This window comes from Micrasema longulum, unplaced genomic scaffold, assembly GCF_059751315.1.
Source record: "Micrasema longulum isolate JH-2025_06_02 unplaced genomic scaffold, ASM5975131v1 h1tg000489l, whole genome shotgun sequence".
NCBI classification, from domain to species: Eukaryota; Metazoa; Arthropoda; class Insecta; order Trichoptera; family Brachycentridae; genus Micrasema; species Micrasema longulum.
Genome location: NW_028277686.1, coordinates 9,602 through 30,704, shown reverse-complemented (window position 1 = coordinate 30,704; position 21,103 = coordinate 9,602). Strand labels below are relative to the sequence as shown.

Below are 21,103 nucleotides of genomic sequence, written 5' to 3'. Positions count from 1 at the left end.
TGTTCGTCATTTCTCGATCCACGTGATTTAGTTGAAGTATTCGGGGAGTAATTACAATGAACATTTCCTGACGGTACGGGGAAGAGATGAGCTTTTAGGATTACATTTTGTATTTTCTATGAAAAGTGAAAACTGCAGGCCTTAAACTTAGCAAGTGATAAAATATTCCGACGTTACACTGAATTTGAACTTAAACAAAAAACATAATGTTATTTTTGAAAACTTTCAACTAATACGTTTATTTTTGGTTATTATTATTTTAATTAATAAAACATATAACATATGAACAAGTCGGTATACTCCCAGCATTTATAAAAAAAAACACATTTGGGACGGTACATAAATAGAAAACATTTTAATACATAACATTAGTTAATTCACACTATCTAAAATAGTAAGAAAACATAATATTAAACACATTAATCACAGTAATCTACACTATTTATATAAACTATATTAGTATCTATCACTATCATTTTTAAAAAATTAAAAAATACAAAGGGAAAAATAATGGAACCAACTAAACCGCGAAACCAGCTATAAGCAAATTTCTTAATTTTCCTTTATAAAGAAAACAGTAAAGAAATTATTTTTATTTAAAAAGTAATATCAACTTTATTAAGAAGTAAAAGCATACGTATTTTCACATAAAATGTATTTACAAATATTTTTATAGTTGACTGTTAACATAAAATAATAATCAATATTAAGCTTTGTTGCATATTTGCCATTTAATTATCTTTTCCTTAGGAGATTTAATAATATTTTTTAATTGCAAAACTTTTAGATTTACTATTAGACTTTTCGTTTTTTCGTTCATCGGGCAGTTTATCAAATTGGGAATGGCCAATATTTTCCAGAGACTATATGCTGAATTTCGTTGAGCGAAATTTAGATACATGAAGACTTTTTGAGTGCCGTGTATTGTGGTTGTAAATAAATAATTAAATGTGTATTTTAAATTTGTGTGAGCAGAAAAGTTGATGATATTTAAAATAGTGTTGGTGATGTCACGCAATGCCATTACCTTGAAAGGAAGTGTTTTTGTCTATCGTTAAATATCCCTGACATTAAGTCCAAAAATGTTTCTCCGAGCTCTGTTCTGAAGAAATTGTTTCTGCGAGGTTCGATTTTGTTGATGAAACCCCATATACATTATAAATAAGATAGATGGAAATGTATCATAGAGTAGAAGACGTCAAACAAAACGAAATGAGGAAGCAAGCCACGAAGTCTATGCAAAACGCCAATTACGAGTGCTATTTTTGATTTTACATGTTTAAATTGGTAGATCCATGAAAGTTTGTAGTCAACAAATAGTCACAAGTATTTAATTAAATTTGTAATTTCAATACCACTAGTTCCGAGGGTAACGTTGATATTTAAGTACTGCTTATTCCTAAAACTCCTCTACGGTGTTTTTTTAACATTCAGACTTAATAATCTCACTCAGTCAGCTAGTCTATTAAAATCTGTCTCCATTATCTTATCGTCATTTCTAAAAGTAGCGTAGATGCTTGTACTAGAGAGAGGTTATTATTCTTATGCTGATATAGAGTCAATGTTAAATATTTCTAGTTTACAAAAACGTAGAACTAATATAGATTCCATATATATGTTCGACATATCAAATAGTATAATCGATGTTCCATCATTACTGGGACAAGTAAAATTCAATTTCCGACTCGTAGGTTAAGAAACAATGGAGTACTGTTTATCGATAAGCATAGAACAAACTATGGCCTTAATTCTCCAATGTCTTTGTCGTATTATTAACTCAATACAAGATCTGGACTTTTTTGGTTTAAGTTTACAACGATTTAAACGAGCACTAAATAAATATTCCAGATCTTGTCTCGATTTCCCTTTTGTTTGTCAATGCTTCTTTTCTTCTTTTTTAATATTTTAAACTATTATTTTATTGTTATATTTAAACCCTATAAATTGTTTACATGGACAATGTCCGTTAATAAATAAATAAAATAAAATAAAATTTCTGCGTCTTAGGTCTAAACGGGCAAACGTCGGAATTGATTTTTTCTTGCCAACATTTTTTCGTGGGTTGATGTCAATTAAAAAATCATCATCATCATTATTCCCTTTCCGCACCTAATGGTGCACAGGGCACGGCATTGGTACACAAATCGCAGCGAATATTAATCATTATCGATACATAAAGGTAAGGTAATCAGTTTCACGCTTCAGGTACCAGTCCAGGTACTATGAAATAATTTATAAAATATCCACATATCAAAAAATATATATACCCGAAATTTCTGATTTCGAGATACGCATGCAGATATGTAAATAACTTAAATAAATTAATGTTTTCAAATAATAAAATATTGATGTTAGATAGTTAACCTATGTGAACATAAAGTATTGATAATCTTTTTAAGTAATTTAATTCTGTCAGACCCTTCGCACACCTCAAGGTCCGATTATCTGAGAATAGGTTCTTTAGATATATCTCACTATTGCTTTAGGCTAGCGATATATTTATACACATGCGTGTGTACCAGTGTTTTTTTTATTGAAAATAGTTTTAAATACCTCAATCTGTTTATTATAACGTCACAAAATTACTCTGCCGCAATGTTGTAATTTACGACATTGGCCCTTTTAGACCTAAGTCACAGGTTTATTTATTAATAAAATTAAAATTAAAAACACGACACAACGTAAAAACGACAGTAGCCAATAACTGTTCTCAAATCAATGTCCCTAACAAACATAAAAAATAACAAAAATCTAAATAACAATTACAAAACAAAAAAAATATCTTCAGCTGACACGTCATTCCACAGTTATTACAACTTAACCACCTTAACCACCAATACTTCTCCGAACTCACTAACACCAAAATATTGATTATTAGCCCCTTCTTGAGTGTTATAAGTTAAATAAAAAAATAAAAAAATGTATTTTTGTACAACGTTATTGATTTTTACTGAGTCCAATTTAATAATTTACCTGTATTTGTGTCTTTTTTGACAATCATATAAATTTGAGATGGGCTTTTCGGTCATATGAAAATAGTAGCAGTGGCATTTACCGTTTTACAAATTAAACTGTTTCGTCAAACCGTTTAAAAATAGCAAAGAAACAGTTTCATAAAAATAACTTTAACTGTTCATGTAACGAATAACTAGTTAGTATATTATTGATTCAAAAATTAAACAATCCTGGCTAGTTTTTTGTTGCAATAACGGTTTAATGTATTTTTGTGAATCCGCTTCATTTTTTTCTAGAAAATAAATGTCTCATTTTTTAAAATCACCTCTGATTTAAATTATAAACTTTTCTTTATTAAATAAAAGCATTAACAACAAAAATTGAATAAAATGAGTAGTACTTTAGAGATATATAAATAAATTTGCTTTGTTAAATGAACCACTTTTTATTGACACAACCGACTAGTTTCGGCAACTACCAGGTTTGTTCAGAAAATAAGGGGAATTTTTTAATTTCGCGGGTTTAGAGAGTCCGATTGTCAAATTTGCTTGCAGCCACAGACAAAGTAAACAATGAATATATATAAAAAATTAGCATACTTTGGGGGAATGTGTACCAACATAACAAAAAAAATTACAATCGGACTATCTTAACCCGCGAAATTTAAAAATTCCCGTTATTTTCTGAACAAACCTCGTCAACGTTGCTCTTTTTGATTATTATTATTATTTTATTATTTTTATTATTTTTTGTATTATTATGAAGTTATTATATAATTGTTTTACTAATGATCTTTATTAATAATAATTATTAGGAATAAGTAATTATTTGTTCAATATACATCGTGGCACCATTTAACAAAAATTGCCGATTTGGGAATATTATGAAATTTGTAGTGAAGATAAACTTGCCGTGTGTTTGCTTTGTAACAACAAGATCTCGCAAGGTATTATTAATTTATGAGGTAAAGCGCAATAGTTTGCTACCAATAAATGTTTAAAAAAAATTCTTCATTTATCACAACTTACCACTGATAGATTTTAAGTATTAAACTAATAATTTGTGATTAAAATATATTGATTTTTGAGTAATACGTATTTTTTTATTTAATGATTTGGTATTCGGTGTACACAGTTTTTCAGGTCCAGACCGCGAAACTTTAGAGGAACATTCCTCATGGTTAGCTTTAAAAATGTTTTTTTTTTTCCAATAAGTCCATTTTTTTAAATATATTTTTTTATAATCCTTAATTTCTCGGACAAGCAGTCCCTCCATAAACCCCAACCACTCTCCTACCCAGCCGCTTCACTTGTCCGCATCTTGTGCTTATCGCTTCGTTAGTCAAATACAGTTTTATCTCCAAAAAAAATGGTTGAGGAGGGGTAGGAATTTGTGGAAGGTATGCTTGTCCAAGAAATTAAAGATCTAGTCCATTTTGAGACAAAAAAAATATTTATTTAAATATTTTTTAGATTTTTTTTAAAGCTTACCGTTAGGAATGTTCCTCTGAAGTTTTATGGTCTGGCCCTGAAAAACCGTGTATACGCTGAATGGCTGAATACCGAATAGTAGTCGAATATCCGTGGCATCTATAATTCATATTCCCTTAATATCCAAACACGTAAATAATATTTAACATGCGTTTGGCTTCTCAAAAGTCCTGCCACATTAGACGCATCCTTTGTAAATAAGAGTCCTGTTATCCTAAATCAGAATAGTTTGTTGTTTGGCAGTGGGCGGCGGCTGGGGACCCGAGGGCGGGCTTGTGGCTGCGGGCGGAAGTGCGGAGCGGGGGTGGAAGAGGAGGATGGAAGAGAAGGGCGTAAGCATATGCCTCATGTCCGGACTTTCATGCCAAATTGTCCGCCCTTGGCGAATATATTACCAATCCAGTATAAAGAGAAAAAACAAAATGCTGGCCTAAACTTTTATAGCAGATTTGAAGGTGTTTTCTAAAAATATTTTACGAGGTATTAATAAATTAGTAGGTATTTTTTTTTCAAAAGTAAATATGACATAGTTTTTAATAATATTCTCAACAGCATTCTCAAAGATGCCTCCTGAGGCGAAAGCGTTCGTTGGTTAAATAAAACAAAATAAAAATAAAACTTCACAGAAGTCAATTTTGAGGGGGACCCTAAGCCCACCATCCACCCGCAGCTGTTATAGAGTCCTGGGGGACTCTCTGTCAGCTACGCAAAGAATATTCCTTTTTTTTTTTTTTTTTTTTCAAAATATTTACAAAACAGTCTTAAATTAAAGTCCTGCTGAGTTGCATATATACAACTCGTCAGCAGGTTCTTATAAATTACATCGATTATTTACACTTAACCTACATACAAACTCTATGCATATAAAGAAGGGGGGAGGAGGATGCACGGACAGAGGTCAATACGTCAAAAGTCAACAGATGGAAGAGTTGAAAAAATGTAAGTGTTTAAACATAGGCAAAATGGTGAATGTTGACAGTTCATAAGCCCTGTAAATGCCTAGATTTCTATATCCCTTCTCAAAAATCTTTTTCTTCTCTGTTGCAACAAATGTAGGTCTAAAAAAGGGAAGTTAATTGATATATTTTTAAAATTTTTTAACTTTTAAGCATTACTGTTTTTATTATTTCAAACGTATTCTCAAACACAAGTACTATGCTTTATTAGAAAGATTTTTTTATTTTTTTTAAATAGATCTCTGGATCAATAGACAATATTTTTTTAGAGGTATTGGAATCACAACTAATTAAAGTTAACTCATGCAGAATAATATATAACTTCAACAATATTTTGAGTTTGTCCAAATTTTTGAAGACTGGATTCAACTCTCTTCGTAGCTGTTAATATTCACATATTACAACAGAGATGAAGAACATTTTAGATAAGGTAATATAGAATTCTAGGCATCTACAGGGCTTATGACCTGTCATTGGCTGGTTTAAGTGGCCAATCTAAATCAGCCGATGACAGTTCATAAGCCCTGTAGATGCTTAGACTTCTATATTACCTTCTCAAAAATGTTCTTCATGTCTGTTGTAATATGTTAATATATATCTTTCTCGTGTGCATTGTTTTTATGTGTCCGTATACATAATATTTTTAAATATAAAAAAAAAAAAAATCTAATCTAAATATTAATCAAAAAGTGTTATAAAATATTGCTATTAAAATCATAAATTAATATAAGCCTGTCTTTATTGTTGAAACGTAAAATGAAAATGGTCTTCATATGCATTTTTAAAATACTTAATGGTGTAAGTGATGTCCCATCTATTTTGCCATCAATGTATTTTCATGTTCTAAACCGTATCACCGTGTCGGCCTCGTGGTGTATCAGCGCGTTTGCCAACCATGCAAGAAGTCTCGGGTTTTATTCCCGACAAGTTTGATATGAAATATGTACTTAAAAGCGTGTTTTTACGCTAGAATGTTTTACACTCCCGGGACTGGTAACTGAAGCGTAAGACTGATCATCTTACCTTCATGTAACAAAAATGATCAGGATATACTGCAATTAGTATATCGATGCACTGACCTATACATCACTAGGCGCGGACTATTATTACTACATCACAGGGATTGATGAACCGTATCACCAGAGGTAAAAATCTGCCATTCTTCAATTCTTCTAAGAGCAACTTTTGTTTTTATGCCCCAATGTTCAGAATGTGTAGATTAGTTAATTCGTCACACAAATCGGATTCTTTTGTGATAAATTTTCCGGCTTTTCGTAGATCTCTTTGCCATTTACACAGTGTGGGATGAAGAAGTATGGCATGATTAGGTTCTTCAATAAATTCTATGTATATATTATATTGCCCTTGTTTGTTTTTGCTACATAGTTTTATGTTCTTTTTGTTCAGTTTCTTGTATATATGTTTCTTCATGTAACTGTTGTAATTGGCGTAGGCCGTATATACATATAATAAAAATACAAAAACAAAAAAACAATTAGGCTACTGGAACTAACACACATTTTAAAAGAAGTTTAAAAATTAAAAGATGTTTTTAGGTGTTGCTTAGTAGGTAAAATAATTTAGCTAGGCAAATTTCACCCTCGTCAATAAAGGTTTTTGCTATTTTATTTCACTCAGTTAACATTTATTTATTCATGTTTTCTTCCATTACAAACTATGATTAATAATAAAAATAATATAACCTCACTGGGGTAAAATAATTATTTTAACATTTGAGAATAAACAAAAAAGACTTAATAAACAGAGATAATTAACAAAATGTTCAGACAGTTTTAAACACTACGTATTTATGTTTATAGCTTATTTATGTACATATTTATTTTTTTATTACAAAACGAACAAAAAAATAACAAAAACATAACATAAGCCATACATTTGTGGAGCAGTTGACTCAATATTGGTTTGGGCGAATGAGACAATCCATTTTACTTCTTCCTAGCTCCACTATCCATTTTATTATAGTCTTTGAAAGCCCCATTCAATTAACCGGTTTATAGGTTTTGTAGCTTTTTTAAGATCCGCGCATTCCAAAAACAAGTTTTTGGCTTTAAAGAACGGTTAATGAATTTTAATATTTACATATTTTAAAAAAAGCTATCACCGTCGCGTTGAGAGACCTCAGATTATAGTTGTGGTAATTTTTTCTTTCCCTTTTAATCTTATTTTCTCAATGTTGACGGTGATACTATTTTGTGATAATTCATTAACTTGTTAATGAAACGAAAGAAACAATTCCGATCGGCTTCACTAAGACTCAACTGATTCAGTAACACAACGGATAGGAAATATTGATGTTTAAACATATGTAGAGTTGTGAATGTTACACAGTGTGAAAAGTTTTCTCTTAAACCAAACAATGTCAGGTCATGGTTTCCTTAGATTCCTAGACTTCTGCATATCTTTTAAGATATAGAATACCCTATATCCAGTCGCCATTTGGCCAGAATGTAATTTCTCTAAATAATTAAAATTCACGCTGCAATCGCAGAGTAGTAATAATAGCGAAGCAATATCCGTTACGCGCGAACACTAAAAATAATTTGAAGCGCCCTAAAAATTAACAGGGGAACATAAAATTTTAATCAACCACATCGCGATACACCCTACCTCCCTCACACCATACCAACCCTTAACCGTCCCCATCCCCATCAACCCTCTCTCCCACGTCCCATCCATCGCTTCCTGCACCCTCAACAAGTAAGCGTACGAAATACTAAACATAACACCTGTATAAAACACGTTTTCACTAAAACGAGATTTGTCAAAAAAGTTGTTCTATTGAATTGAAAAATGTTTTTATTCAAGTTTTTAATATTTTTTTAAATGTGACTTTCTTTTATCAAATTCCTTTTTCTTTTAACGAAATATAAAACATGCAAATTCATGTGTCCTAACTGGGGTAACCCGTGCCGAAGACACTACAAAGTACTTACTTTTTTTTACAAATGAGGATACACATAATATACCTACAGACGGAAAAAATTACAAAATATCAGAACAATATCAGCTATTTCAGAAAATGTTTTTTTTTTCTGATTAAGCCTTTCAGACTTTTATTAATTTCTGAAGATAAACAAAATCTTTTGTTTTCTGAACTTAAAAAATAAATTTTTGGTAATTTTTATCTGTTAAACTTTATAAAATATTTAACTATATTGTGCTTTTTAATAAACAATGGTCCTTAAACTGATAACGAATTGAAAAGATTAAAGTTAGTTTTATTATTTTTTTTTTTTTTAATAAATAGCAATAACTTTAATGCACAATGTTAACACGCCTTATTGAATTAAAAATTGTATTTAAACTTATCCAAAGTTATCTATGGATGTATATAATAATAAACCTGTAACGGGTATTTATTTATATAAACGCTCAATGGGCATTTCAAGGGCATATTTATACATAGTAAATTATTATAAAGCATAGTAGAAAGACACAATGGTATATAGTAGACTTGGTGGGAGTGGAAGAGGGAGAGAGGTGTTTAAAATTGATTTAGAGTCAGTGATCGTTTGAAAGAAGACAACTTGGTATCAAAGAAATCAAGACTGGTATGTTTTTTGGCAGACCTAAGAATTCTGGGCATAGGGGAATGAAAACCATAGTTAGTTCTATGGTTATCGGTATGAAAGAGTTAGTTTTTTCTGAGGTTTCTAGTTGGAATATTTAATTTTATTGAGCTCAGTAGTTCAGGCGCATCAATGAGTGAGTTGAAAATTTTAAATAGGACTTGAATTAGAAGGTCGGATTTATTTCGACGGCCTTAAAGAGAAGAAATATTTAAGCTAGTTTCTAACTCATTATACGTATATTAGCCTCTGGATAAGCCCAACCTCCAGCCTATCTTCCTTAAAAATCGATGTTGAACTGATTCAATATTTTTTATGTGAACATCATAATATGAAGACCAGATAGTAGAGGAATACTCTAGGTGAGGACAACCTAGGGAACAGAAGAGAGTTTTAAGGGTATAGATATTTTTGAAGTCAGTTGTGCTTTTGTTAATAAATCCAAGGAGTTTTAAGGATTTATTGATAATATGTTCAACATGGATTGTAAAAGAAAGTTTAGTGTCAAGTACAATACCTTAATCTCGTAAACTACGGAATCTTAAATTGGCAATATTTATTTATGTTTAAAAAAATAAACATCGGTACACGCCACAAAACTTTAGTGTCATGGAGTTGGAATTTGTATCCATCTAATAAAATTAAAAAAATAATTTTGAAATTAATGCAATAAAATATGCATTTGACTACCAGGAATCAAACTAATGGACAGGTCATTGGGTCTACCTCGAATTCTGAATTCGGGAAAAAAAAAAACAGGTGTTTGGGTCCTAATATATAATGCCTGATCATTGTAAAATCATGACCCGGATCCAATTTAATACATTTACAAAAAATTGGTTACCGAACTTGTGTAGGAACATTTGTAAAAATACATTTCATAAAAATAAAAAATAAAAATTTAGATTTAACATTGTAAAACTGTGTACTAAATTCACTAGTAGGTAGTTATGTTTCATTTATTAAGTTTCACACAAAAAAATGTCTGCCTTAAAACAGGCTGGATCTAGTTAGGCAGATACACATAATATAGAGATATCTATTACCATAAAAAATGTAGTGGACAAAGATATTGTAGTTATTATTATTTATTAAAATCTCATAATTAAGTTTAAGTGATTAATAAATAATTTATATAAACCGAACTAACTTCAACCAATATAATTAAACTTTTAAATTTGATATGAACAACCTTCACATATGCACAAAATGCAGAAATTCCCAGACAAAGTTTTAGATTGCGAGAACCTCCCCCGCCTCCTACCCCTTCCAGTAACCACCCGACCGCTCCCCGCGCCCGCGGGGGGCGCTAATTGAGATATGTGATGGCGCGGGGGTCGATACTTCGCGGATTTTAATTATCAAAGGTCCAATAATTCTGAGTTACGACTCTGAACGCAACACATCGCTGTTTTCCACCCAGAGGTGAATTGTGAGCACCCCTTCCCAGCGTTAAAAACACAACGTATTACTTATTCATTTGATAAAAAATAATTAATGGAAAATACCAAGAGAGCATCGAAAATTACCTGCCTCTTGCAGTTTCTACAAACATCTAATTAAATATGTACATTCATTTATTATCCAACTTAAAGTATGAAAATTAGTATTGATTTAAATTATTTATATTTTTAATGTAAATTTTGTTTTTATTTTTCTCTAGAATCATTTTAAAACTAAAATCGTATGTATAATTTATTTATTTATTTTCTTATTTTACATTAAAAAATACGAGTTGTTTACTTCAAATCATGGAAGGAATATTTTGAGGAGGTATACGAAACGCACACAGGAAATATAGCCAGCGTACCACCTTCTCAAGTAAACATAAATGACATTATTTTTTGGTATGTGTAATAATGTTGTGTAATAAGATCTGGTCAAAATATAAGTATAAATAAATTGCAGAATCATCTGCAGGCGATTACTAGTACTTAATTTAACTCGGAAGAGTCTTAAATACATAAAATAAAGTAATATGCTAATTAAAAATACTTAACTTCCATATCAATACATAGATGGTGCTCCAACACGCTAGTGAATGGTTTCTCATTTAATAAGATATATACAAGAATCAAAATGGTACCTGTGTCGATATTCGCTAATAAGCGGAATGTGGAATGTTGTAAAAAACGTAAAGTGGCCACTCAACCCAGCCAATGACAGGTCATAAGCCCTGTAAACGCTCGAATATCGATAATCCTGAATTTGAAAAAATTCTACCTCATCTCTGTAGGAATATTGATAAAAAAAATTAAAAAAAAAATTTAAAAAAATAAACATAAATGCAGATGACGATGCGAAAGAGATAAGTATGGAAGAAATTTAAAATGCTGCTAAGTATATGAAGAATGGAAAAGTGCAAGGTTATGATAACATTGCCACAGAGTTTGTAAAGGCGGGTGGAGAAATAATTTTTGCAAGGCTACACAAGCTCTTTAACCTATGTTTAGAGGAGAAATACACTCCCCCTGATTGGAAAAGAGCTATTGTTTTGCCTCTATACAAGGGAAAAGGATCTAGAGTGGACTGCGGAAACTATAGAGCTATCAGCCATCAGATTAACATGTCAAAAGTAGGAATAATCGACGTGCGTGCATGAGAAGATGAATGAATGTAGAGGAAGCGAGGTATGTATGCCAAGATAGAGTGTTATGGCGTTCTATCCTCTTTTTCTACCCTCATGGGGAAACGACGTGATGATTTTTTGTTGTTATTGTTGTCGGAATATTTCACATAACAGTTGCCAAACGTTTAAAAGCATTAGGAATTCAAAAACCAAGGAAATTGAATGACGTACGAATGTGGAAGTTCGGTAATTTTTATTTTATTTTTTTATTTGTTTATAGACGATTAAACTGAGCCAAAAGATTTTTTTTACAATATTTGTATATTGTATTTTTAGCGCTATGTTTTTTCAACTTTGCTTTGAACCCATGAATCCGTCAATAATTTATTGTTTTGCTATTCAAAATTTGATCAAACCAAACAATACGAGTCATCTGATTTTTCATATCTCTATATAAAATATTATGGGCTGAAGCTCTATGAAAAAATATTAAATCAATGAGAGTCCTGAAAAAAAAGCGGGGCATTTTTATTCTTTCAGCCATTTTGTGAGCTTGATTTTAGAATGTGGCGCGTTGGGTCGTGTCAGTTTTCCGCGCTAATTAACGTCAGGTTAATTTTATTCCTTTGCCTCCCTTCTGCCGCTTGCTAATCCCCTAACAGTCCTTTATTTTTTTGTCAGTTGTGAAACTCAGAGACGCCCGTGGGACCCAGACGCTGTGAATGTTTAATGTTGTGACATCGTTTTTGAAATATTTTTACGTTTTTCCTCATGAAATTTTTAATACCTCAAAACATATAATTAAGAATAGCCCAAAAGTATCGTAGAATCATATTTGGATACATCGGACTGTGTCCGAAAAAATTTCCACTATGCCCCACTTTCACCGCGTGCATTCGCGATGTCACCGCGTAATGTTGCAAGACGGGAAAAAATATAATCATAACACAAATGTTAGGTAAAAAAAAAGCAATCTTCAAGGTTTAATTGGTGTCCTGACGAAGAGACGGGTACGCCTCGAAACCGGTAGGCATAGAAAAGTCGGTAAGTGGTTATATACTAATATTTAATTACATTTAGTAGTCTATTAAAAATTTTTTTTTTAAAAAACCCCTTAACTTCGTCATTATGCGCGAGCCAAAATTCAGGTAGAACTAGTTTTGGATTAAATTCTAAATCATACCCCTCTATTCTATTAGTTTATTGGTAGGTACCTCTATTTTATTTATGATAAAAATGACACACGTTAAAGAGATTTGGATTTTATTAAAACTAAAAATTTTATAATTATTTTCCAGGTGGTTTTTTTCTAATGAAAATCACAATAAAAGCAGTTTTTTCTTATGAAAATCACAGTAAAAGCAGTTTTTTCTAATGAAAATCACAGTAAAAGCAGTTTTTTCAATGCCAAACAAGTATTATTTCTTATACCCATTGCTATTATTCTTAGGCGTATAATAAATTTAAAAAATATTAATTGATAAGCAGCAAGAACGCAAATTATTAAATCAATTTTATTTTAACAAAGCGTTTTATTTTTACATAAATTTATTAAATTAGTCAAATAAACAAAGATAAAATATAACAAATGTGTTAGTTGATGTCATTAGATGACGATCTACAGTGCGTTTGAATGTTAAATGGCTTATAATATGTTAATGAGTAAGTGCCTGTCGGTGAACTAAGTAAACATATAATTTTATTTGTGTAAGTAAGCACATGTTTAATACGAAAACTTTTCGTAGCGCAAACATAAGAAAAGGTTTTAAAATATTTGATTTAAGTGATTTTTTTATATTTTTTTTTATATTGGGTGCCTGCATACATAAGTTTAAATCTATTGTATACACCATGATTGGTGTGACACACGTTTTGTAAATCGGAATCATGTTTCCAATAATCATGTGTTCATCGTACCATACGACATTTCTTAGGCATCCAGATGTTTACTTACTGGGATGGATATGTTCTCATCATCACTATGGCTGCATCGTCCGCGTGGCATGTGATGTTAACGACCTTATTTCCCTTAGTAGCTTCACCACTTTTTTCATTTTTAAAAGCATTTTTTTATACATATTTATTCTGCTTATGTAAGAAGGGGTTTTTGGCGTATATATTGTGCTATATTTATTTATAACGGTACTAAACTTGCTTTGTTTCTTTGTTGTTCTCAATATGTGTGTATTTTTTTAAATGTTAATATTATTTATGTCCCGAGTTGAGTTGTTGTAACTCCTGGGAATGTAATTCAATGTTTTATACCTGTAAAATACTTTGTGTTCTATGATTTATAAAGAAAAAATAAATAAATGTTTTTTTTCCCAAATGAATAGAACAAGATGACGCAACAATAAGAAATACGACGAATTAGTAAATAATTTCAGCATTTTTACCGTACACTGCGCAAATACTGCTAACAGTTTTGTGAGCTTTATTCCCTCAATTGAACGTGGACAGAAGGGGTGTCGAAAATGCTCACTTTCGTCTACTTGACATTCCATTGTGAAAGCGAACACAATTTCTTGTGAAACAGAAAATTTTCTTTCAAATGACGTATGTAGGATTCAATTTGTTTTTTGAGGGTTGGAGCTCCAACTCCAGTTGGAGATGGACGAATACACGAGGTTGATGTTTTATGCGTATTTACTACATGGCGAATACACTTACGGAACATTAGAGTTATGGCGATGATAAAGTTGAAGTGACTGCATTTGGACTACATACTGGAACTGAGTGACTTCGTTGAGCTGACTTGGTTGGGCTGACTCTTTGGGCTGACTGACGTTACTACGCCACGTGGTTACTTCATAGGCCGCGTTTCTTTGTCCTTCAAGTTCCCATGGTAGGGACGTTGCTCTTATGTAGACGGACGTTTTATGTGCAATACTGTTAGTCTTGCAGAATATGTTGAATTGTATTAAATATAAAATGATGACTTTCTTTGTTTACTTTTGTACGGGTACTATTGTGTACCATATTTACGTGCATACCTATTTTTTTAATTGTTATTTTTATTTCTATTTTTTTTTTGAGACCAATTAATATTATTGTATTTAATATTGTATATAATTTTATATTTCGTACCTTATAAAGAAAAAAATATATAAATTCTTTTCCTTTTAAAATTTTATCTGCACACATTGTTCAATTATTTTTTTACATCCTTATATCTTCTTTATACAATACTGCTGTGTTATATATAGAGTATTTATATAAATAAATAAATAAATGACTTGCTTCGTCGGTCGTTGCTCTATATTTCAGGTGAAAACATTATACGAATGTGTGTCATCGACCAATGAACTATCGTCCTACACCTATAACATTTACCATTTTTATTTGCTTTTGATGCTAATTTTTTTAATTGGAAAAAAACGGAGACAACTTGTGTTAACACCTAATATAATGTTATATTATATTATTAATTATAAAAACAAACTCGTTCGATATAAACGTATTTTTACTAAATCTGCTAACCTTTTACTTTTATTTCAGATCTCCAAAGTAAACGCGTCGCCATTTTTCCTCCCTCGTATTTACGTGTATATTTATGTGTGTATGTGTAATACGTATACTGAATGTGAGCAGGCACCTTGCGAGAGGGTCTGGTGGGGGTGGCGGTTGGAATGGGAGGGTAGAGAGGGTAGCCCTCTAATTTCTCGACCAATCCAAGCGCACGATTCTGTCCCCCAAACAAATGAATTCTTTGTTCCAATTCCAAATAGAATTTTTATGTTGTGTAATTCTCTTGCACAGGAATGGTGTAAAAAGACTGCCTATAATTATTTTGATTAACACCTAATTAACTTCGTTGGTATGGCTATCAATTAAACTTTGAACTTTTTTGTTTATACTGCAAGAATAACTTCTATATTTAAAGGTGGAGATCGAACGGAAAAGATCGAAAATCTTCGAAAAATATATTCATAAACGATTAATGGGTCATATAAAAAATCTCAACATAATATGCTTAAACCAACATGGTTTTCAAGAATAAAAAAGAACCGGAACTGCCCTAGTTAATTTAAATTATTTTATTCAAACAAATATAGATGCTAGAATTTTAATGTTAATTTTAATAATTAGATAAATTTTAGACTACGTCTTATTGTCCGCAAAATACGGTAATTATATTGTGATATTTTTCGCAATGTGATGACTTTGCAAAAAAAACTAAAAATTATCGAAATTAGGGAAAATGGTTGTAAATTTGAAGATGTCGGTGGAAATTCCATATGGCCGGAGTCTACAGGGCGATCAATTGTGCAACAAAAAGACGAAATTAAAAATCTTCTGTATCATTTAAAATCTCGAATGAAGGAGAAGAAGCTTTTAAAGTAAGCAAAGGTTGGTTTGATAGGTTTTAAACTGATCAAACTTGCATTGCCTCTAAATAACTAGTGCAGACGTTTAGCTGAAAAATCCCCCATTGATCGTGAAATTTCGCTTACTGCGGCCATGTCCAGAACGTATCCCCCGCGATCAATGTAATTATAATATTTTTTTAAACAATTTTTTTTTCTAGATCCTTTTTCTTTCATTCCAAACTATTTCTAGAACTCTCTCTCCAAAAACTCTCTCTACCAAACACCTCATCATAAAAGAGTAAAATCGGTAAAATATTTATTCTATTCTCTGACTTTAATATCGTGGGGTTATAACTACAACTGGGTAACTTCAAAATCGGTATACTTGAGTACACCACTAAAAAAACATATTTGTATCGTCCTACGTGAATGTTACAAATAGACAAGGCGTCACAACTTATATAGACTTGTAGAAATAGTTGTAACAAGAAAGATATCGCTTATACCTAGCAATAAACTCGCCAATATACAAACATATTGTACAAAAAAACTTTTTTTTTAAACATTTTCGTAAGGCATAATTTATTTTATTTATCGTTTCATTTTAGGTACATGTTTTCATTTTTTAATTGAGCTGTTTATTTGTTCATCATTTTTCATTTTTCGCTAAGTGAAAAATATTATCAAAACAAGCGCGGAATCCTTTGAGCTTCTCAACGCTTCACGATTTGTAGAAAGTATCCACCCTTGAAGACAAATTACTTTTACACCGTGTGTGATGATTTAATATCGTGAATCACAGCCCTTTATTCAAATTTATGCTAATGTTGATGTCTTACCTCGCGAAATTACTTTACGTATTAAATTTGTGTATCCAACCTTCCCTGAAACTCACATTGCCTTAATAATGTCTTTCTCTGAAATGAATATTATATACGTCCTTAATATTGATAAATAGATAACGCTTTTAAAATTGTCAGAATTGTTAACATTTCAAGAACAAATTAGATCCGAATATGATTTTTTTATTTATTTATTTACAATTTTAAAAAACCCGTTAGGGTTACATTAGAAATTTAATATTGTCAAGTCATTTTATGTCTCGTCTAGTCCAGTTAGTTCAGTCATCATGTGCTTTTTCAGATTGATTTTAAATTTGTCTCCATTGAAAGTTTTCAAGTAGTAAGGTAGGTCGTTGTAGTGTTTAAGTCCATTATGTAGTATTTTTGACTGTCCTGTGTTTGTCTTTGCTTTTTCAATATGATAGTGTTTTTGTTGTCTGGTGTTATATTTATGTATGTCAGTATTTTTGACAAATATTATGTCGTCGTCTTGTATGTTTCCCAGTGTTATTTTGTGCACAATTTTTAAGGTCTCAATTTTAGTCAAGTAGTTTATGTCAAACTGGTGTGTTTTTTTGTACAGTTCAGTCGTAGAGGTCAGGTAGGGTAGGTTGTATGTTAGTTTAAGAATTTATAAAATTAGTGGTTGTTGTTTTATTTATTTTATTTTAATTTAATTTCTTTAATTTTTTTTTTGCACGACAACAAGCCAGGAGGCCCAATTACAGTAGTGAATTACATCACAGAACACCCAGGCTTGAGAAGAATCACATTTAATTTTTGTGTTCTCTCCGGGAATCGAACCCGGAACCTTCATGTGTGAGTCAAGCGTCTTGTTTTATTTATGTTATTGTTAATTTGATAGTCTGAAAAGAATAGTACAAACATTCGTTTATCAATTTCTAAACGTCGAAGATGACATGTGTAGTATTAATTACGATTAAAGAATAAAAAAAACAACATTTTAATCATAAACATGGTTTCGATCTAGAGGGAGTAGCCATATAAAGCGTCAAAAACTAAAAGTCTATTCAGGGACTAAAAAAAAAAATATTTCAATAAAACGCTTAAATAATTATTTTTTTAAATATTTCTTTTTGAATAACCATCAATTTTGGCGTAAAATATTTAAAGTTATGTTGGTAAATAATAGTACATAACCACTTACCGACATTAAAATAAAATATTTAAAGGCAATATTTAAATTGTCAAACGATACTTATTGGAAAGTAATTAAAATACCGTACCCGCAATAATTTATTCAATTCATTTTTATTTTTATTTTCTAAAAAAGAAATATACTAGAGTTCACAAATATTTAAATTTTAAGACCATTTCCTAAAAGTCGTTAATAACTTGTGCTGGAAAAATGGAAACCGAGTTGTGGTAGAGTAGGCTTTGAACCTGGGACATTTGGTCCATGAGTCCACAATACTACCACGGGACCACAACCAACTTTTATTCTTATTTTATTTAGACCGCTCATTATAACCCAAAAAGCAATACTACAAATAATATACGAAAATTCTCCTACCTTTCCATCTGATTCATTGTTCAAAGAGGCAAAAACCCTTTCAACTAGACGAATTTAGATTTAAGTCATGTTTGTGCCTCGATTATGAACGCTATCTTCATCTGTATATATCGAGACGGTATACTTAACTGCTGTACTATCTGTATCTTACCTCGGTATGTTCTACCTACTTGTCATATCGAAATCATATGATCGAAACAAGCCAATGGAATGTCCGCAAACAATTAGTCCGCGTTCCTTACGTCATTAACATTTAAAATAGTTCTCATTTATATTTTAAATAGGCTTCTGTAATAAAAAGTGCTCACTTCAAAGCAATTGTAAACTCCAATAAATCCCAATTAAAGCGAAAAATGTTCGATTGAACATGAATTTTGCATGACTTTTGCAAATCACCTTGACTAGACGGTACGCTTAACGATCGTCAATACATACACTCAGAAAGATAGTAAAACAGATGGAAAAAATATAATAACTTAAATATTTTTTTAGAGTGGTAACTTTCTGACGCATATAATCTGTGTCAGACGCCTAGATACTCTTATTTGCTAATAGGACAGAACCTAGCGACATTATTTTCACATCTAGGCGTTCGTTTTATTAAACTGACAGTGATGTCGGAATTTTATTCGACTTCAAAACTTACTTATTTCTCTTTCATATTTTTAATAGGCTTTTAAGAAAAAAAGTGCCAACCTCAAAACGATTAAAAATCTTAATAAATCATAATTAAAGGAAAAATTGCTCGGTGGACCAAAATTTTTGACACTTTAATGCGTAGATAAACGTATTTAGAGGTTCTAGACCCGTCGGTATAAAATGATGTACTTACATCAAAACTTGATGGTGGGGGGGTCGGTAGTATATCTTTATAATCGTTAGAGGGAATTTATCTTCAACTATACCGTCAAGGTGAAGGTATGACGTATTTATCTTCCCATCATACTTTTGGGCCACTAGTAAACACAGAACTTGACAAAAAACAAAAACCAGATATTCCTCTAACGTGAATTACTACATACCAAAAAGTAAAACAACTTTGGCTAAGAAGCTTTTCTCTGTGGTAGATCTATACGATATTTTATATTTCAAATCAGTCATGGTGAAAATAGTTTTGTTTTTAAAAGAATGAAAAAAATCTAATAATCTTCCCAGTGAACTAAAAACTATTAAAACTGTTATATCACTAAATAAATTTAACGTAAATTGCAAAAAAATATTTCAACCCAAGAAAAAACGAAGGTTGTAATAGATGAAAAAATAAATATCATTTTATGTATTGTATTAATTGATAATAATAATGAAAAAAAGTAGTGTATTAAAACTGCAATATTTAATTGTCCTTGAACTGACATCTGCGTTTACTTTACCTATGCACCGTCAAGTTTGATCGTGATGATGATGAGTAAGCAAAAACTTTGAAACCAATTTAAACTTGAGTTAGATGTGATGAGTACCACGTATAAAGAAAAATAAATCATAAAAGCGACGAATATCCGAAATACATCACAAGACGCCAAGAGAAATATGAGATCCTACATCAGAAGGGGGCCTGGGAGGTGAAGAACTTCCTGACCGAAGAACTTGCGGCAGTGGTATGCCAAGTCTTCAGCGGAGCTGTTCCGGGCAGCCGTAAATAAAATAGTTTGGCCCAACATGATCGCAGACGTCCAATAACGGACATGCACACAGAGAAGAGAAAATGGTGTTCGCCGACTACTCCGCATGATATATTTTAATGTAGTATTTTATATTTCGACCCACGACTAGAAAAATGTGCTCATGCTGGATCAAGAGCAGAGGTTTAGCAGACCGTTTGCGTATTTAATCTGTTTTTGGTAGACCCCCCGCTTTCTAAATATCTTTTTAGAAATTCATCAACTTTAAACGTGTTTTAAAAGTTAATGATACACATATTTTTATAGGGTTAACTGTACAGCGGAAAATTTTTAATAAAAAAAAAGTTTAGTATTACAATTAATTATTTATTAATTGGAACGTCCCAAAATCTTAAAAAAACTTTTACGTCAGATAAATACACCAAAAAAAATTTTTTTTTAAGGGGGGTGAGCCTGACGCTTTAATAGCAAAATTTCAATACTCGGCTTTAATTAAGTCAGAATTAACTGTAAATCTCATTTAATTAGAAAAAAATAACATGACTAGTTAAAACATTACCTATAAGTACCGTAATATCATTAATATCATTACATTAAGATACTTTAAGGCATATTTTTACAATTACCATAAAATTTTGGTGAAGGCCTGCCTAAATGTCAAGATAAAATCCACTTACCCTCGTGGACCCTTATTTACATCTCATGGCCTCACATTTTTTTCTCACAACCCTGGGATCGATAAATACAACTTTAGGAATGACTGATCTAGAAGATTCCTCACCTGAACTCTCGCTTCCGTGAGGTCGATCTTCATGGCTATCTCCTCTCTCGTGTAGATGTCCGGGTAGTGCGTCTCCTGGAACGCCCTCTCCAGTTCCTTGAGCTGGGCGGAGGTGAAGGTGGTTCTGATCCTGCGTTGCTTCCGCTTCTCTGCCAAGGCCTCGTGCCCTCCGTACATCTTGTAAGGGAGGCCGGCTGGGGAGGAGAAAACTAAATTGACACGTGATACCGAAATTTATTTCCTTATCAAAGAATAATCAATTATAGATCAAGATAGCAGTAAATGGAACTGACAGTATTATTTTATTTGTGTTACATAGTTTATTTGTTTTTTTTTAGAATATGTAATTATTTATTGAAACCTGACTATCTCTTTGTGTTTTTTTGTTTATTCATTTATATATTGACTTTCAATAAGCGTGTAAATTGGAGAAAAATATATAATAAAAGTATGGAAA

General features: G+C 31.4%; 1 protein-coding gene across 1 annotated transcript in view; it reads right to left on the bottom strand.

Moving 5' to 3' along the window:
• Nucleotides 1-20,840, bottom strand: part of LOC148281164 (uncharacterized) — a gene marked incomplete at its 5' end in the record, with an annotated part of 111,302 nt that extends 90,462 nt beyond the window's left edge. Inside the window, one exon of the mRNA XM_088227159.1 lies at nt 20,647-20,840. Within this exon, the coding sequence (XP_088083285.1) occupies nt 20,647-20,840 (194 nt within the window). The remainder of the gene's footprint in view (nt 1-20,646) is intronic.
• Between the last annotated feature and the right edge of the window lie 263 nt (nt 20,841-21,103).